Raw genomic sequence first — 19,354 nt, 5'->3', positions numbered from 1 at the left:
CTTATTGAACTAAACATCTTATGATATGGTGGTATAGTCCATGGTGGCTTGCGATGCTTACCCAAAGGCTGAGGGTCTCCAAAGTTTGAATCTTTCTCCCCAGGAGAAAGATGGTCAGTATCCTCTGTTAAAATTTATAGCCTCAGAAACCCATAAGAGGATTGCTGCGAGTCAGAACTTACAAGTTCTATTCAGTTTCTACCCTAAATTACAGTGTTATAAGTGATAGGATATTATCCATACATATAAAAGGAAGACCTAGACCTGTTAATGTGACTATTATTTAAATATACTAACCTTACACAACCTGGAGGAGCCTTGAGGAAATTATTCTGAGTGATCTCAGTCACAAAAAGACAAATACTATATAACACCAAAGTTATAAAATAGGACAGACAGGGAGGGATTGGGGAGGCACTAGGGAAAGAGTGGATAGATCACGAACACTGCATTATATGACTATGCATTATATGTATGAGAACAATCTGGAACAAGGGGTGCATTGTGGGATGAGGAGTGAAGGGGGGAGAAATGTGCAACAATGAATAAATAAATAAGAATACTGAACAAAGTGAAAGAGGAGGAAACTGAAGACTTTTACCAACTTTTTCAGTCCAAAATTGACCAAGTGTGCAGTCGAGATGCATTAATGATAATTGGTGACAAGAATGCAAAAGTTTAGAACCGTGAAGAAGGAGTGGTTGGAAAGTACAGACTTGGTGATAGAAATGAGGCTGGAAATAGAATGATTGACTTTTGTATGCTCAATGATTTATTCATCATAAATAACTTTTTTAAAAAACATAAAACAGCAACTTTACACGTAGTTCTCACCAATGGACTATATAGGACTCAGATTGATGATATCTGTAGAAGAAATTGTTGGAGCTCGCTATCAGAGGTCAAAACAAAACCAGTTGCTGACTGTGAAACAGGCGATCAGTCAGTTACTCATATGCAACTGAGGCTGAAGAAAATGAAAATAAATCCATAAAAACGAAAAGATGATCTTGAGTCTATCCCACCTGAATAGAATAAGTTAGAGGCATTAAACACCAATGGTAAAAGACCAGATGAGTTGTGGGATATCAAGGATATCAACCATGAAGGAAGCAAAAGATCATTACAAAGACAGAGGAGAAAAAAGAAAAAAACAACCACAGTGGATGTCAGGAGAGACTAAAATTTGTACTAGAGTGTTGAGAAACTAAAATAAAGGGAAAACATACCAAAGAAAAAGAGCTGAACGAAAGATTTTGAAGGGCAGCTGAAGAAGACAAAGCACAGTACTGTAAGGGAATGTTCAGAGAACTGGAGAATAAAAAGAGAAGAACCAACTTATTTGGCATTTCTCAAGCTGAAAGAATTGAAAAACCAATTTAAGCCTTAATTTATAATACAGAGAGGTGCTGTGGGCAAAATCTACAATGATCCAGGAAGCATAAAAAGAAGATAGAGGAAATAAACGGAATCATTGTGCCTGAAAAAATTGGCCCACAGAGAAATGTTTCAGGAAGTAACATAATCAGGAGCCAGTGGTGATGAAGGAAGACGTTCAGGCTGCACTGAAAGCATTAGCAAAAATAATAAGACCCCAGGAATTGATGTTGATGCACGTTTCAACAGTATGAATTGGATATGCTCATCAGTCTGTGTCAGGACATTTGGAAGACAGATGCCTGGCCAAATGACTAGAAGAGATCCATCTACCCCCCCCCCATTCCTATAAAAGGAGAATATAGACATTATCAAACAACAGCATTGATACCACATGCAAGCAAAATATTGCTGAAAATTATCCAAGAGAGACCCGGACAGTACATAGAGAACTACCAAAAGTTCAGGTTGGGTTTAGAAGAGGCTGTAGCTCTAGGGATAGCACTGTGCTGTCCAGTGGATCCTAGCTGAAAGCAGATAATGCCAGAAGAATGGTTTTTTTTATGTTTTATTGACTATGCAAAGACATTTGACTGTGTGAAGCATAACAAATTATGGTTAACATTGAGAAGAAAGGAAATCCCAGAATGCTTAACAGTGCTCATGCAAAACCTATACTTAAGAGGCTATTGTCTGAATAGAGCGAGGGAACTATATATACATGGTTTAAAATCAGAAAAAATGTGCATCAGAGTTGTATCCTCTCTCCATACCTATTCATTCTGTATGTTGAACAAATGAGTCAAGAAGTTGGACTCTATGAAGAGTTTGGCATCAGGCCACATCATGTGGATGAGAAAGACTCATTAGTAATCTATGTTATGCAGATGATACAACTTTCCTTGCTGAAAGTGATGAAGACATAAAACGTTTGCTGCAGAAGACCAAAACCTTCAATATGAAATACATCTCAATATCAAGAAAACAAAAAATTCTCACTCCTAGATCAATAGACAACATCATATCATGATAGTTGGAGAAAAGGTGGAAACTATGAACAATTTCATCTTACAATGAACACACTTAGTGCTAGCAGTCAGGAGATAGGAGACATTGCACATGGAAAGTCTGAGGTCATGGTCCTCTCCAAATTACTGAGGAGTAATGATGTCAGTTTGAAGACTAAGGTGCTCCTGATACAGGCTTGTCAGTCAATTTATATATTTATATATATATATATATATATATATATATATATATATGTATGTATATGCTGGACAATGAATAAGGATAGCAGAAAAAGTGATTCCTTTAAGTTGTAGTGTTGGAAAAGAGTACTGAATATCCCTTGGACTGCCAAAAAAGCAAACAGATATGTCTTGGAGAAAGTACAGCCAGAGTATTCCTTGGAGACAAAGATTACAAAGCATTGTATCACATACTTTGGACATGTTTGTTACAAGAGGCTATTTCTTGGAAAAGGGCACTATGCTTGGAAAGGTGGAGTGTCAGTGAGGGACAGGGTGACCCTCAGCCAGATGGATTGACACAGTGACTGCAGGAGGTTGGAGTATATCAGAAATAATGAGGGTGGCATTAGATAGGATACGATTCAGATCTGCTGTTCATAGGGTCACTATGAGTTGTACTTGGCTCATTGGCACCAAACAACATCATGCGTCAGAACAGATGACAGCAGTGAGTCTTGAGTTTTTATTGTAATGTAATACTTTCACATATTTGTCTTTAACCAGCCAAACTTCTACCACCAGTACCACCCTTAAAAAGACATCAGTTTCCTCCCTTTGCCTGTTATTCTCAATCTTCCCTCTGAGCCTACTGTACTTCCATTACCATATTGTATTCTCGGTATGTGTGGAGTAAGGTAAATAGAGTTTCAGCCTGCATGAAGGTCTGCTTTGTATTCAGACATTTATGTTGTGTTTTATGAACCATTGCTGTGAGTATAAGACTAGTTATTTGTGTTGATAGGCAGTATATACCTTCTTGTAAATCTAAATTTTAGCAGGATCTTTTGAATGCCAGTATGACATTCAAACCAATATGGTCTGGTTTGTTTCAGTCATGTGACCCACGAAGTGACAAAAGAGGATTTTTCTTCTCGGGATCCAAGAACTGTGGTTGTGAAGCAAGATGGTGGAGGCTCTGCTTCCATCACACCAGCATTGCCCCTACTTTGCAGTGAACTGGAAAAGGAAGAAGAGAAAGAAGATAATTCAGATTCTATGGATCTGAGCCCTTGTAGTGCAACCTACAGTAATTTAGGTAAGTACAACTATCACAGAAGTAATGTTTAAACTTCGCTAAACCAGTATTTAAACTAGCCAACTCCTGTATTTCCCTGAAGGTTTATTGCTTCCAGTTGCAAAAGCTAGAATTATAAATTTTTAACTTAACATCAGAGAAAAAGCCCTGATATTTACAAGACATATATTGAGCATCTGCTACCATGATCCAAGGGTGCTGACATCATCCATACATTGAGAGTTTTCATCTCAAGGGGAGCAGGTGAACTTGCTACGATTTCAGTATATTATAAATGCTGCAATAGAAAGAATGTTCTTTTCTATTGCATGAGGAGGAGGAATAGGAAAAGAAGGTTTCCTGAGTTACATCAGCTGGCTGACATAGGAGATGCAGAGTATTCCAACTAGACAACATGAACAAAAAGCGTGATGATGCCAAAGAACTTGGTGCCTTCACATACTATCACCATTTTTGTGTTACTGAAATGGGAACTGAAGAGTTAGACAGGAGTTACCGGCTAAAACCATCAACTTTTTACTGATTTTGATAGTGGATCATCAAAACATTTTAAGCAGAGGAATAATGTGATAAGGTCTGCATGTTAGAACATCCATTTTGTAAGCTCCATGCAAGGATAGGTTAGAAGCAAAATAGTTGGTAGCAGGAAATCTGATCCTTGAATACTATTAAGGGCCACACAGAGAGATGAAAAGGAGAGACATAATCGAAAATAGTGGGACAATGGATAGATTTGGGAATTAGTTAAAGGTAAACTACATCAGATTTGGTAGTTCATTAGATCTGGATAGTATAAGGAGTCCATTATATATCCCAGATTTTTTACTTAGAGCATTTGGATTCAAGAAAATAATCCCTATCATTGGATATGAAATGATAGGAAAAGTACTCCGTGTCCTTTTGCCAACTCAGGCAAATCATTTGCATGAATACAATTGTAAGCTACCCCTTTGAGAGGTTTGAGTGTTTGTTTTTAATGCTTTAAAGCTCTGTTGGATATAGTGAGATATGAGAGAAAGATGGGCAGTCCCCTCCCATGTGATTTACTGCCTCTGAAAACTGGCTGGAGGGTCAGCTATGAGTCTATTATGACTCAGTGGCACAGAATGATGACATATATATGTAACATGTGTGTTTAGAAACTGAAAGGAAACAAGACTTCTTGGTGCTATTGCTTTAGATCCACTCTAGAACTATTCCATATTCTTCTTTCTTTTCTTTCATTCATGAGGCAGAGGAAGGACAAACAATAGAAGAAACAGACAGGAAAGCTAAGGTTACCATCAGTTTTACTAGGGAATTTGTTTCTGAAATTCAGATTATAAAGTTCTCTTTAAAAATTGAATATAACTTAGTGAAAATACACATTTTAAGATCAGACAGATATAGATTAGAATGACAGCTGTGCCACTGCCAGTTGTGGGTCAGTTATTTAATCTTCTGTGTTTCAGTGTCCTTATCAGAAATGCGGGAATAATAACATCTTCCTCACAGGACTTGTGGCAGAAGAAGGACTGGGTACCTAGAAATGCTTAGTAATTGTGAACTTTCTTTGTTTCTTCCCCAAAGCAAGTTGTTTTCTACTTTAAATATGTTAGATGTGCCAGCCTGAAAATACACAATCAAGTAGAAAATATTTACAATGTTTACTAAATGGCACTGAAGAAGCAGAAGAGCAAATTAGAAATCCAAACACTAATATCTATGAAAAATACTAATGACTGAGGGTGTGAAACATGAAATGGCATCCGGGACCCCACGTGGCTAAAGAAAAGACCAGATCACAGGCGACAGATCCTAGCCGCTTACTTGTGGCAGATCCGGTTCCCCCAAGGTCTCCTAATTACAGCAAATTGTTAAAGTCACATGGTTTGGGTTCTTTTTGCAATTTCCTATTTCTTTCTCTTAGCTTTCTGAAACTTAGTTCCATATTTTTTATATCATTTTTGAACACTAGTAAATTTTGTTTAAAAATTCAGTTTAACAAGTCCTTGGTTACCTTGCTGCACAATCTCCCACAAGATCTCTGCCCTTGAGGCGGTGTCTCAGCACCCCACTGTGGTATCAGAAGAGCCATTGTAATTCAGCTGTGCCCACAAAAATCTGCTGACTTACGTGACACCTGCATTTTTCCTTTGTACCTTAGAAATCATTCTCCAGGGTTCATATGGAAGCCCTCTTTCATGTCTTTAAAACAAATAAGGCAAGCTTTATTTTGTTCATACCTAGATTTGTTATTTGATTTTTGAGCTGCATTTTATTTCAAGGGCTCTGTAGCTACATCTAGCTAGGAGCTGCTGTATTGGACAACACAAAATAAAGAACATTTCCATCATCACAGCACTGCTTTAGAGAGTCAGTTCTCTGAGGGGAATGTATTGTTAAACAAAAGTTGGATTGATCTTTGTGCAAACTGAAGACTCTGTGAGAAGGTTTACCCTTGCAGAGTTGATTACTCTGCTCTGATTGGTGGTGAGATGAGGTCACTGACCAAATTCAGACCGGTAAACAGTTTAATTCACTCCAAACTGAATATTGCAGAAGGCCTGCCACCCAGAATGATGTCCCAGCAAAGTGATAGAATGTTTTAGTATTCAAACCTTTAGCATTTCCCCCCATGGTTTTTGCGTCTATCTCTAAATGTCTAAGAAAAAAGATCACTGGCTTTTCATTTGGCACATCTGAGTACTTTATCAGCCTGCTGAAATCAGGAGCATATAATAACTTCCACTATGCTAGAAATAAGTTGGTGACTTTAGCTCTCCTTTACTCAGTTGGTAATTGGCTGCTTCACTCTTGGTTATGGGAAGATGTATCAGGTCGGCCTCTACTTGAAGATAGATATTTGGCTGGTTCCTCTTTCTATGTCATTACTACCTAACACGTTATCTAAAACATACAAAGTAAATGATTGTCATATGCTTCAGTGAATGAGTCAAAATCAGATTATGCTCTGGAAGGTTTGTAGAAAATTTTCATTTACTGCTTTGTTAATCAGCTCGCTTGTTTTTCCTCCCCTAACTTCATAGGAGTTTCTGAGTTAAGGTAGTATGTAAACCATGCCTCTTTTTCCTTTCTAAAATCAAACCCACTGCCCATCGAGTGAATTCCAACTCATATGGACCCTGTAGGACATAGTAGCAAGTACTGCCTCCCAAGTTTTTCCAAGGGTGTCCAAGTCTATAAATCTTTACAGAGGCAGACAATCTCATCTTTCTCCCACAGAGTAGTTGGTGGATTTTAACAACCAACCTTTAATTTAGCAGCCAGATGCATTAACCACTGCTCCATTAGAGCTTCCTGTTGCCTTTCTATGTTTATCCCTTAGAAATTGTCCACATTTCTCAGCTTATTTACCTGAGTGTCTCCTTCCAGCTGTCCCTTCAGTCATTCCTAGAAAAAAGCACCTGAAAGTCTGTATCTTTAGAACTTTCTTTGGTGCTGTACGGACTGTCTGTATTAGACAGTAAGAGATGGATGTACCTGAAAAAATGTCATTACACTGCTAACCTTGATGTAATTATAGGATAATTTCATAGTAAATAGCAGATTTTTAGAAAAATAATTGTGAAGACTGTTATTACTGTTTATGCATTTATTCAGTAAAAAGCTTCTGTCAGCCAGACATTGTTCCACACACTGCAGAGGTAATGATTTAGACCCAAAGATTAAAAGAATTGCATGTTTTTAAGATTATCTGGATGTTTGAAGGGTGAAAAAAATTAAAGTTTACAGCTTTGAGTATTTGTTTTGGGCATTTGCTGCGCTTCCTAAAAAAATCTAATTATTGCTATTTAAAAAGAAATCTTAGACTGTGTCCCTATTTTTTAAGCTAGCTGCATTCACATTTAAAAATAGTTTCCTGTATGCTGGAGTTAGTTGACAGAGTGAAATATTCAAATTACATAGATAACTTAGCCCTAAATAAATAAGCTCTGTTCTGAGAGAGGTTTCCACTAATGAGGCCTCATAAAAAATTGAGTCTGTCAGCTGTTACACCACTGTTGGCATTCTTCAAAGTGGTCTATGTGTATGTTCAAGACTAAGCCCAAATTAGTCTTTAGATGTCCACTTTGTTTTATTGTTTGGCTTGAAGTTGCTATATCCCTTGTGTGGTTTGCCAATTGTTGATTACATCTGACTGTGGTGAAACCCAGCACAATACTAATGCCCAGGTAGATTAGGACACTTCCTTCTAAGCTACTGACAGCTGCTGTCAAAGGAAAATATTTTATTATTAGGGCTGAGTTCAACCAACAAAAGGCGCTCCTCTCTTGACAAGATTGGTGCCACAGTATGTCGTGTGGTATCTCTGTTTAGAAATCCTCATGCTTATATCCCAGTTTGGAAGTGCTCACTCCTCCCTCCTGCTGCCTTTTCCCCCTTCTAGGCCTTTATTATTATGTATTACTTGTCATACACTTTAAGAAAAAAAATTAGATCAATATTGAAATTTCAGTCTAAACAGAAAGATGTTGTTATGTATCCTCAAGTCTGAACCGAGCCAGGCAACCCTCCAGTGGGTTTTCAGAGGCAGTAGATCATACAGGAGGAAGTTGCCAGTCTTCCTTCTGTGGGGCTACTGGTAGATTTGAACCTTGTATTGGCAGCACAACTTCATACTAAAAGCCACCAGGTATGTTCCATTTGTTTGAGCTTAGTACTTTCATGCAGCCAGCATTTATAGACACACTCTGCTGTACCATACGCCCTGACCCCCCCAGCCTCGTACTTACTAGATAAACTAGTTGTTGTAAATGTTACTGCTATTCCCAGGCAATCCTGGTCCTGATAGAAAAGCCAGACGATGCGGAACCTATGTGATCGTTGTTGTGGGGCAGATACCTAAAGGTTTAGTGAAGGCTTCCTATGCCTGGAGGCGTCTGGGAGGGGGTCCCAGAGGCTTTGAGCACAGCTTGAAAGAAGAGTAGTCATTTGCTAGGTAGAAAAGCAAGGGAAGGCATTTCACATCGAGGGAATAATATGTACAAGACCTGGAGCTTGATAGAGAAATGAATGTTCAATTAACTACAAGTAATTAATTCAGGGTAGCTTGAGTGCAGAGTGAACGGGAGCAGAATGGAAGAGATGAGACACACACACACACACACACACACACACACACACAGAGAGAGAGAGGGGCCACATCATAAATGGTACAGCTGAATCACAGTGAATGTCTTTTACCTATAGAAGTGGATGGTCCCTGAACAATTTTGAATAGGAAGACCTGATCAGGATTTTAAAAAGATCATTCTAGGAGCTTTATGGGAGATAACTGGAGGATGAGAGAACAACAAGGAGATCATACTTATTCCTGTCTCATTAGAATAAAGAACTAATTATGGTCATTAGCATGCTGCCATGTCCAAATGGGTCATTACTAAGTGCCATTAATCCCTCGCATACTAAGACTGATGATTGCCAGGTTTTAAGCAAGCATTTGCAGGGATTTGGTTTTGGTGTGCATTCTGGAGCTCTGGTGGCCTGATCCGCAGGGAGCACTGTGAACCAAAGGCCCCGCTTTACAGTTTGAATCCAGCAGTGGCTCTGCAGTAGAAAGATGGGTGATCTCTTTGCATGCAGTTTACTGAAGCCCAGCAGGGGCCCAGCTCTGAGTCTGCTGAACCTAACTCCAGAGCAGTAGGTTGCTGGGAGCAGGCGGTCACTGTAACCCCAGTAGATCACTATAACAAGGCCTTTGCTTTGCATTTTCCAGGACTCAGGCATCTGTAAAATATTGATCTTTAGCATTATTATTTTTCTTATTTCCTTTATTTCTTTTTATCATCTTATGTGTCAGAAGAGCCCAGTATCAATCATTTTCTGTCCTGAGATGCTTTAAACACCCTTCTGACTTCTTTGAAGTAATGTCATTAAATTATTTCCTTTTGATCCCCTTCTCATCAGTTGCCTTTCAGAAAGTGAGAGAGGATCTTGCCTGTCATCCTGAAGCCATTTGTAAATAGGGAGAAAATAAAGTTAGGATATGGAAACTCAAAAAGAGAGGAATGTGAGGTTTTAAGTTCATTTAAGCAAATATATTCATCCAGAACTTTTTTAGCCTATAGTAAGACAAGATCTAGAACATAATGCTTTTTTTAAATTTTTTTTTATTTTTTCTTTTTAGAGAACTGGTATGCCACAAAAATGTAGAGTATGTGATGTTATATCAGGCCTGCTGAAAGCCAAGCTTAGTATCCGGTCCCAGAGGCTTGAGAGGAATGTACAGGATCAAATGTTTAAAATAAAGACAGCTAAGATATCAAGCTTTTAAAACATTGACCCAGATGATTGGAATTCAGTTAGGAGAACGTCCTTTGTTGGAGGAAAAAAAATAAAAAACAGAGAATACTTTTAGACTTAGGAGAATGGCCTGACCTACTTGCGTTGCCTGTGGAATGCTGTGGTTTCACTTGTAACACGAACATTCTTGATTCCCATATGGAAATTTTTAGTGAAGCAACTCCTTAGCTCCCAGAGATCATATCATGCTGTTTAGAAAGAAATCTCTCCCTCTCATTCTCTCTCTCATTGCCTCAGAGAATTCCAACTCATAACTGACCATCTATTGGGTTTCCAAGGCTGTAAATTATAATGTGAGGAGATTTCCCATCCTTCTCCCTTGGAGCAGCTGGTGGCTTCAAGCAACTGGATACAGATGGCCTGTGCTAAAGACTACCAGAGCTCCCTACAAACGTTTATTGTAGAGCCAAAAGGAACTAAGAAAACAGAGGAGGAAGTGATGGCCTCCAGGTTGGAGGTGGAGGTTAAATAGGAAAGGCTTATGTAGGAGAGACATTTGGCCTGGAGTAGAATATCAACAAGTATAGTTAGGTTGGAACACTTCTGTTGAGGCAAGCAAGGATATAGAAAGAAAAACAGGAAGCATATTAAAGGAACAGGAAATGAGTGATTCAGGTAAAAGAGTTGATGAGGAACAGTGATAGATAAGACTGAGAGCTTTGACCAACTTGTTAAGAAGTTTGGACTTCATTGATTGGGTAGTGCAATGTGGCATGATCAACCCTGTTCTGACTCCTCAGATAAGCGTGAAAGAATACCTGGTGGTAATAGAATTTGTTTCACTTGCCTGTTGATTTTTTGGTGGTGGTTGTTGGGGTGTTGTTGTTTTTTGTTTGTTTGTTTTGTTTTAATCCTCCAGGATTATCTTTGGTTTTTCTCTGTTTGGAAAAACAAGAGTAGATAGTGATAGAGAAGGCTCTTCCATAGCTCCATTTGAAAAAGCAGGAATAAACTCATGTTTCTAGTTTTCTCTTCTACTTACTTCATCATCATCCATGTACTAATCAGCTACTCATGGTGAGAGTCTTTGCTTACTAGTGGGTATTGTGTATGAGAGGCACTCTCTGCCCTCCCGGAGCAAACCAGTAGGGCATTCAGACAGGTACACAAGTGAAGCTGTAAATGCCAAGAGAGAAGTGTTCACAGAGTGTACCTGGAACCCCAAGAATGAAAAAGTTCATTTTGGAGGGTGCACTAAGAAACACTTCCTGGAGAGAGAGTATTTGAAGATGAGAAAGCAGAGAAGCCATTTCTGCCTGAGAAGAGGCTCAGAGCACAAAGTGAAGTAGCCAAGGATGCATACAGCCCGGGGGCAGTTTGGAAGCAGGACTTAGAATGCAGGGAGAAATGTTGTAAGGGAAACAGGTACGTGAGGGCCAGGTCATGAAAGGCTTGTATAGCGTGATTGGATTTGGGACTTTATCCTGAGGACACTGAGTGATTTCAAGCAGAGAAGTGCCATAATCAGCTTTGGTATTTGAAAAATTCTCTCCAGTGACTAGTGCAGTGAGTGAGACAGAACTGGAGGTAGTGATAATAATCATGAGACTGTCACAGTAGCCAGACAAGGATATCTGAGCTGGTGCAGTTCACTGCTTCTGACCTTCTCAGTAGCACTTCATCTCGGCAAGGTCCAGGTCAGCAACAGAATGTGAGGGCTTTCTCTTTTTGACACAACAGAGCATATTTCTGTCAGCTTGTGAATAAACTATGGCTCTGACTTTTTGCATTAGCCAAGGAAATACGGGACTGAGGCAGATCAAGGAGGGAGGTGTCATCATCCAGGAAGGATTTAGTAAATGCAAGTGCCTGTGTCCTTGGTGTGATGTTAAGGGCACAAGGGAATAAGAAATTGGGAAAAGAAAACGGAATCTGTGATAGTTACTAAGAATGGATTGACCATTTACTTTATTAAGATGTAATTTGCATATCTTAAAATTCACCTTGTTAAATTACACTATTCAGTGGCTTTTAGTATGTTCACGTAGTTGTACAACCATCACCATTATCTAATCGAAGAACATTTTCATCATCTCAAAAGAAAACTCATTAGAAGCCATCCTCTCCTTCCCCAAGCTCCTGGCAACCACTCATCTACATTCTATCTCAATGGAATTGTCTAGCCTGGACATTTCATGTAAATGAGATTCTACAATATGTGCCCTTTTGTGTCTTCTTTCTGTCAGCATGAGATTTGCAAGGTTTATCAAAGTCATGGCATACATCGCAACTTCATTCCTTCTTATGGCTAAGTAATATTCTTTTGTGTGACCATACTGTTTTATTTGTCCAACTATTGGCTAATGGACATTTGAATTGTTTCTGTGTTTTGGCATTCATGAAATAAGAAACAGTGAGTACTCTTGTGCAAGTTTGTGTGAGGGTCTGTGTTTTTCCTCCTCTTAACTGTTTGTCTAAGTATTGTATTGCTGTTCTTGACCCCACCAAGAGTTCCAAGGGAGAAAGATGAACAGTCTCTGTCTGTAAAGGTTTACAAAAAACACATGGAAGGTCTCTGTGAGCTGATATTGGGGTGGTAAATCTTTGCTTAACTTTGTGGGGCACTGGCAAACTTTTCCAAACTATGTGTACAATTTATCGATTCCTCCGCAGTGAATGATAGTTCCAGTGACACTATGTTCTTCTTATTATTATTAGCTGCCTTTGAGTCAACTGACTCATGACAAGCCTGTGTACAGCAGATCCAAATCTTTGCCAGTCCTATGCCGTACACATCCTGACACACTTATCATACACATCCTGACACACTTCTCATACACATCCTGACACACTTGTCATTGCCTGTCTTTGTTTGCTTCTTGTTGTTGTTGTTGTTGTTAAGTGCCATCAAGTTGAGCATAATTCATAATGACCCTGTGAACAAAGATCTGAACCCTGTTCTATAACTATCATCAGCATTCTCCTAAGTAGAACAGCACTGGTCTGTCTGTTCGTTGTACTGAGGTAACTTGACGTTGCTGTGATGAGTGCTGTGCCACTGGTGTGTCAAATGCAATAGTGGTCACCCATAGAGGACAGTGTTTGGTGGAGCTCCAAGATTAAGACAGGCTTGGAAGCAGGATTAGCATCCACTTCCTAAAACAGCATGCCTTTGGAAACGCCATGAACATTAGAGAATTGATGATAGTTCTTTATTTTAGTCAAACATTTTCTTGTTGTTAGGTTCCACCAAGTCAGTTTTTACTTATAGCGACACAGTATGATAGTTGAGAACAGCCCCGAAGGGCTTTCTAGGCCATAGTCTTTACCCATGCAGATCCCCAGGCTCTTCTCTCACTTCTTGGTTAGCAGCCAAGTACTTCATCAATAGCCATCCTAGTAACTGTCAAGTGTTCTCTCATGGTTTTGCTTTGGTGGTATAGTCCATAGGGAGTTGCTAACTCAGAGGCCTTTGTAGCCGTTCAGATCCACCAGCAGGTCCACAGGAGAAAGATGGGCAGCCTCCTTCCATGTGATATAGAGACTAACATCCTCTGGAGGGCCCACCATAAGCCAGAATGATCTCCACAGCAGGGAGAGAGAGATTCTTCTCCTGATAGACATTTGTTTCTACCTTTGAGGTACTGAGAGTAACGCTGCAGGGAACATTGATAAGTGAATATCCAGTTGAGTCCCTCCTAGAAAGTCTTCTGGGCATGTACCTAAGAGTGGAATGCTCTGTCATAAGGCACCACTAAACTGGTTTCCTCAGTGAGAGAATCCTTTCACATTCCCAATAACAATGCATGGCAATTCCATTTTCTCCATCTCTTCTCCAACATGTGTTATTTTCTATTTTTCTTATAATAAACTTTTTTTTCTGATAATGGACAATGTCAGTCTGGAGACTAAGGTGTGCTTGATCCAGGCCATGGCCTTTGCAATCACTTGCTATACATCAGAAAGCTGGACAATGACTAGGAATGCTAGAAGAAGAATTGATGCCTTTGAGCTGTGGTGCTGGAAGAGTATTGAATATACCATCAACTTCTAGAATGTCAGGAATGCATCCTGTCTCCATAACCTTTTCAGTCTGTATGCAGAACAGGTCATTCAGGAAGCAGGGCTTTATGAGGAGGAATGTGGCATCAAGACTGGAAGAAAACTCATCAACAACCTACATTATGCAGATGACACACCTTGCTTTCTGAAACTGAGGAGGACCTAAGACATTTGTTGTAGAAGGCCAAGGACTGCAGCCTTCAATATGAATTGAAGCTCAACATCAAGAAGACAAAGATTCTCACCACTGGGCAGCACCATAATAGATGGAGAAGACATTGAGGTTGTCAGCAGTTACAGCTTGCTCAGCTCCCCAGTCAACACACTTAACACAAACAGTCAGGAAATCAAAAGATGAACTGCATTGGGAAAATCTGTTGTTAGGGAACCTCTCCAGAGTGCCGAAAAGCAACGATGTCAGTCTAGAGACAAAGGTGCGCCTAGTCCAGGCCATCGTCTTTGCAGCTACTTGTGCTTCAGGGAGCTGGACAGTGACTAAGGATGACAGAAGAAGCAGTGATGCCTTAGAGTTGTGGGGCTAGAGAGGAGTCTTGAACATACCATGGTCTGCTAATAAAACAAATAGGTCTGTCTTGGAGAGGGTGAAACCAAGTTTCTCCTTGGAGGCTAGAATTTTGAAGCTCCATCTCACATACTTTGGGTAGGTGGCCAGGAGAGACCGGTCCTTGGAGAAGGACATCATGCTAGGAAGGGTGGACAGACAGCACAGGAGAGGAAGACCCTGGGTAAGATGGATTGATACAGTGACTAGGGGCAATGGAGGTTGGTGTGTCAGAATTAGTGAGGCTGGCTTAGGACAAGGAAGGGTTCAGAGCTGCTGTACAATAGGGTTGCTATAGGTTGCAGGCAACTCAATGGCACATAACAACCACAACATTCTATCTTTGTTGTTTTTTATTTTAGCCTCTTGTTTAGAATCAGCAAGATCTCGAGTAGGGTCTTTATATTTATTTATTTGTTTGTTTATTTTTTATATTTTGGAGAAACATTCTTCTAAGTGTACTTTTTGTCAATATGCTGTATTAAGGTAACTAGGTGTTGCTTGATGCTGAACTTCGTGCCACTGGGGTGTCAAATGCATAACGGTTACTCATAGTGGACAGAGTTTGATGGAGCTCCCAGTTTAAGACAAAGTTTGGAAGCAGGAGTGGCATCCACTTCCTAAACATGCCTCTGGAAATATGAACTTTGAAAAACTATAATAGTTAAAGGCTACATGTCTTTTGTTCATAGGGTTACTGTGATTCATGCTCGACTCAACAGCAGTCAACAACAACAAGCTAGGAGAACAAACAGGTTCATCCTAGAGAGGGTGAAACCAGGCTGATTCTTGGAGGCAAGGATTCTGAGGCTTCGTCTGAGGGACATCATTCTTAGGAGAGTGGAGGAACAGTAAAAGAGAGGAAGACCCTCAAAGAGATAGAATGATTCTGTGACTAGGATAATGGGGGTAGGTGTGTCAGAGAGAGTAAGGTTGGCTCAAGATAGAGCAGTGTTCAGAGCTGTGTACACAGGGTCACTATGAGTTGCAGGCGACTTGATGGGACATAGCAACAATTGATGTGAAATATTGTCTCATAATGAGTTCATTTGCTTTTTTCCTAAGGATTTTGAGCATGTAATCTGGAGAGACCAGTCCTTGGAAAAGGGTATCATGCTTGGGAAGGTGGAGGGTCAGAGAAGAAGAGGAAGAGACTCAACATGATGAATAGACACAGTGACTATAGTTGTTGTTGTTAAATGCCGTCGAGTCGTAGACAACTCATAGTGACCCTATGAACGAACAGCCTGAGCACTGTTTGTACATAGAGTTTCTGGAGGCAAGCCATTTCGGAAGTGGATGCCACTCCTGCTTCCAGGATTGATTTAGTCGGGAAGGTCCAGCCAACACTGTCCAGCATGGGTGCCCATTACCATGATTGGCACATCACTGTCACAGGCTTGAGCATCACAGCAACCATGAGTTACCTCTGTACAGCAACACACAGACCAGTGCTATACCACCTAGAAGAATGTTTGACAGGAAGACAATTTGAACCTGGCCGAGGGCCACAGATGAAAATCACCCACCTTTGCCTTGGTAGCACAGCTTCCTTTCCACTAGGCCAACGTAGCTCTCTCTTGGTCATCATCATTGTTATTGTTGTTTAATGCCATCGAGTCGTAGATGACTCATAGCGACCCTATGAACGAACAGCCTGAGCACTGTTCGTACATAGAGTTTCCGGAGGCAAGCCATTTCAGAAGTGGATGCCGCTCCTGCTTCCAGAGTGACTATAGAAATGAGTTAAAGCCAGTGGAGTGGACTTGGGGGAGAGCGATTACTTAACAATTAAAGAGTTGTTTGTTTTGTTTTGTTTTGTTTTGTTTTGTTTTGTATTCAAGAAGAGTGAATTGGGGGAGGAGGAAGAAAAGTGCAACAATGAATGACCGGAAACCCTAAGTCTCTGTCAACTTTCATTAAAATTAATTTTTTAAAAAAAGAAAGAAATTAGTTTAAGCACAGCAGAGGCTGTGAGGATGGCCCAGGCTCAGAGAGGTTTCATTCTCTTGTTCCTATGAGTCAGAATCTACTCAGAGGCACTTGATGACAGCCACCATCACTGGCTATTTGTGCATGGGTTGTTGTTTTGGGTTTGTTTTTGGAAAAAAATATCTTTTCAAGTCCTTAAGTGATTTTAAAGTGGATTTTTAAAATCTTTTTTTTATTACTTTATTGGTTTTGGTGATACTGTAAATGCACTTTTTCTCTTAATTTCAATTCTGGCTTGTTCATTGTGAGTGTTTAGAAATAAAATTGATTTTTTTATATTGTCTTCTCTTGTAAACTTGCTAAACTAGACATAAGTTCCAATTTTTTTTTCAATAATTCCTTAGGATTTTCTATATACAAGATTTTATTATCTGTGAATTGCTTTTGCTAGTTGCTATGGGAGCTCTGGAAACTGAGTGGTAAGGAGTTGCACTGCCAACCCAAAGGAACAGAGTTCAAATTCACCAGATGTTGCATGGGAGAAAGATGGGCAGTCTCTTCCTGTGTGATTTACAGCCTCTGAAAACCCACTAGAGCATCAGCTATAAGTCAGATCTGACTCAACGACCCACAGCAACAACAATGTAGAATTGATGATATCTTACAGTGACCCCCTGTGTAGAACTATTCCATAGTTTTCAAGACTGGGTGTGACCTTGCAGAGGCAGATCATAGGCTTATCTTCCAGGGGGCCCCAGGCTAGGTTCAAACCTCCCTGCCTTTCCACTAGTATTTGAGCATTTCACTGTTTACAACACTCAGACTCCTTTGTACATATGAGATTATTTCACCTCCTAATAGTGATAGTTTTACACCTTCCTTTCCAATCTAGATGCTATTTTGTTTTCTTACCTAATTATTCTGCCTAAGAAGCTCTGGTGGCCCTAGTGGGTAAGGAGTTGTGCTGCCAATACAAAGGCAGGCAGTTCAAATCCACCATCTGCTCCATGGGAGGAAAATGAACAGCCTCCTTCCTTGTTATTTATAGCTTGTTATTAAAGCTGCTGCAAGGTCAGTTGTGAATCGGGTTTGACTCAGCAGAACATAACAGTTATCCTGCCTAAAACCTTCAATGTACTCTATCCTAATAGAATAGAAGTGGAAGAGCAGAATGTTGTCTTCTGTTAATCCTTAAGGGAGAAGCATCCAGTCTTTTACCATCAAGTATGATAGTAACTCTTGGTTTTTTATAGATATCCTTTATCAGATTGAGATAGTTGCCTTCTATTTCCTAGTTTATTGTTTTTATCATGACAGGGTATAGGATTTTCTTAAATTCTTTTCCGTAATTATTGAGATGATCATGCAAGATTTTTATTCTTTTAGACTGCTTCTCTCCCTCCTGCAGGACAGTCAGTAAATTCTGATTAGTGACCTTTTAGTTAAAACAACAGTACAGAAATCCTACCAAAGCTCTCTGTATTCTATTAATGTGGTGTCTATTATGTTGATTGGTTTTCAGGCATTAAACCAACCTTACATTCCTTGAATAAATCCTATTTGATCATGATGGATAGGTCATTTTTCAATGTTACTAAGCTCGTTTTGCTAGTATTTTCTGAGGATAGTCATAAATGATATTAGTCTTTGCTAGATTCAACATACAGATAATATTGATCTTATAGAATTAATTGGGAAATATTCCTTCCTCCTTTCTTTTTTGGTAGAGGTTGTGAACATTTAATATTAATTAATTTTCCTTTAATAATTTTCCTTTAATTATCAGTAAACTTGTCTAGTCCTGGTATGTTCTTTGTGGGGAATTTTTAGATTACTACTTCGTTCTCTTTCATGTTATAAATACGTATGCAGTGTTAACACTTCTTTTTTCTCTTTAAGCCCTTGATGTTTACTCCTTCAGTCTTTGAAAACATATTTATTGAGCATTGAGTATATCCCAACTCTATTCTTGTAGAAGAAACAATGAATAAAACAAAAATTCTAGTTCTCTTAAACCTCAACGTTCTCATATTCTTTCCCTCTCACACTCTCCTTATATAAATGTTTATTTCATTCTGTTGAATGCAACTCCATGCCTTGTAAAAATATTGCTAGATGTGTTTGGTCAAGAAAGTAGGCGTTTAGGTTTCATGCATGTATTGTCACAGTGTGTAAAAACTCTTAGGTAGTTTTAAGATGATTGCATATCTAGGAAATAGAATGTGTTATTATAGTTGCCGCTTACATTGGTACTTACCCTTAGAATTCAACAAGACACAGCGTTACAAAGCAAACCACTGCCTCTGCTCATTATCCCCCTCAGGACCATCATTGCCCTCCACTCTATCTAATCATCAGTGGGAACATTATGCTCTCAACTCTGAGATGTGGAGTGGAGGCCTCATTTTAACAGCATGAATAATTTTAATAGCTGCTATGAAAGTTTCATGGTATATTTCTATTTCTTTAAAAAATAATGTCCCCTCTTCATCATACAGTGAGCCTTAAAGGTGTCACTGAACACATGCATTTGCATGTTATCATCTTCTAAGTGTAAGTCAGAAAAGTGAGCAGAGATAGTTGTTTCTTTAACTTGGGCTTTAAAAATTTTGTCTAATCCTATTTTTTAAAAAAAATTATACTGGTTTACTTACAAAGTTCATATACATTGTTTTTCCACACCAGATATATTTCTACTTTTCTATACCCACCCCTCCCTCCACCCATCAAATTTTGTGACCCTATGATTAACCGCCCCCCCATCCTCATCCCTCTGCTCCCCCTCCCTTGGATCTTTGTATTTGTTCTGTTACAGAGCAATGCATAAGATTGCAATTATTTATAAATATTTTTACCTGTATAATTCAATAGAACCAATTAAACTCTATT

At 39.4% G+C, this 19,354-nt stretch overlaps 1 protein-coding gene across 1 annotated transcript in view; it reads left to right on the top strand.

Moving 5' to 3' along the window:
• PEAK1 (pseudopodium-enriched atypical kinase 1) overlaps positions 1-19,354 on the top strand; it is an 80,634-nt gene that overhangs the window by 33,328 nt on the left and 27,952 nt on the right. The window contains exon 2 of the mRNA XM_006888280.1: positions 3,461-3,663. Within this exon, the coding sequence (XP_006888342.1) occupies positions 3,461-3,663 (203 nt within the window). The remainder of the gene's footprint in view (positions 1-3,460; positions 3,664-19,354) is intronic.

This window comes from Elephantulus edwardii, unplaced genomic scaffold (assembly GCF_000299155.1).
Source record: "Elephantulus edwardii isolate Elephantulus edwardi_28Jun2011 unplaced genomic scaffold, EleEdw1.0 scaffold00066, whole genome shotgun sequence".
Classification (NCBI taxonomy): Eukaryota; Metazoa; Chordata; class Mammalia; order Macroscelidea; family Macroscelididae; genus Elephantulus; species Elephantulus edwardii.
This window is presented reverse-complemented; position numbering and strand designations above follow the sequence as displayed.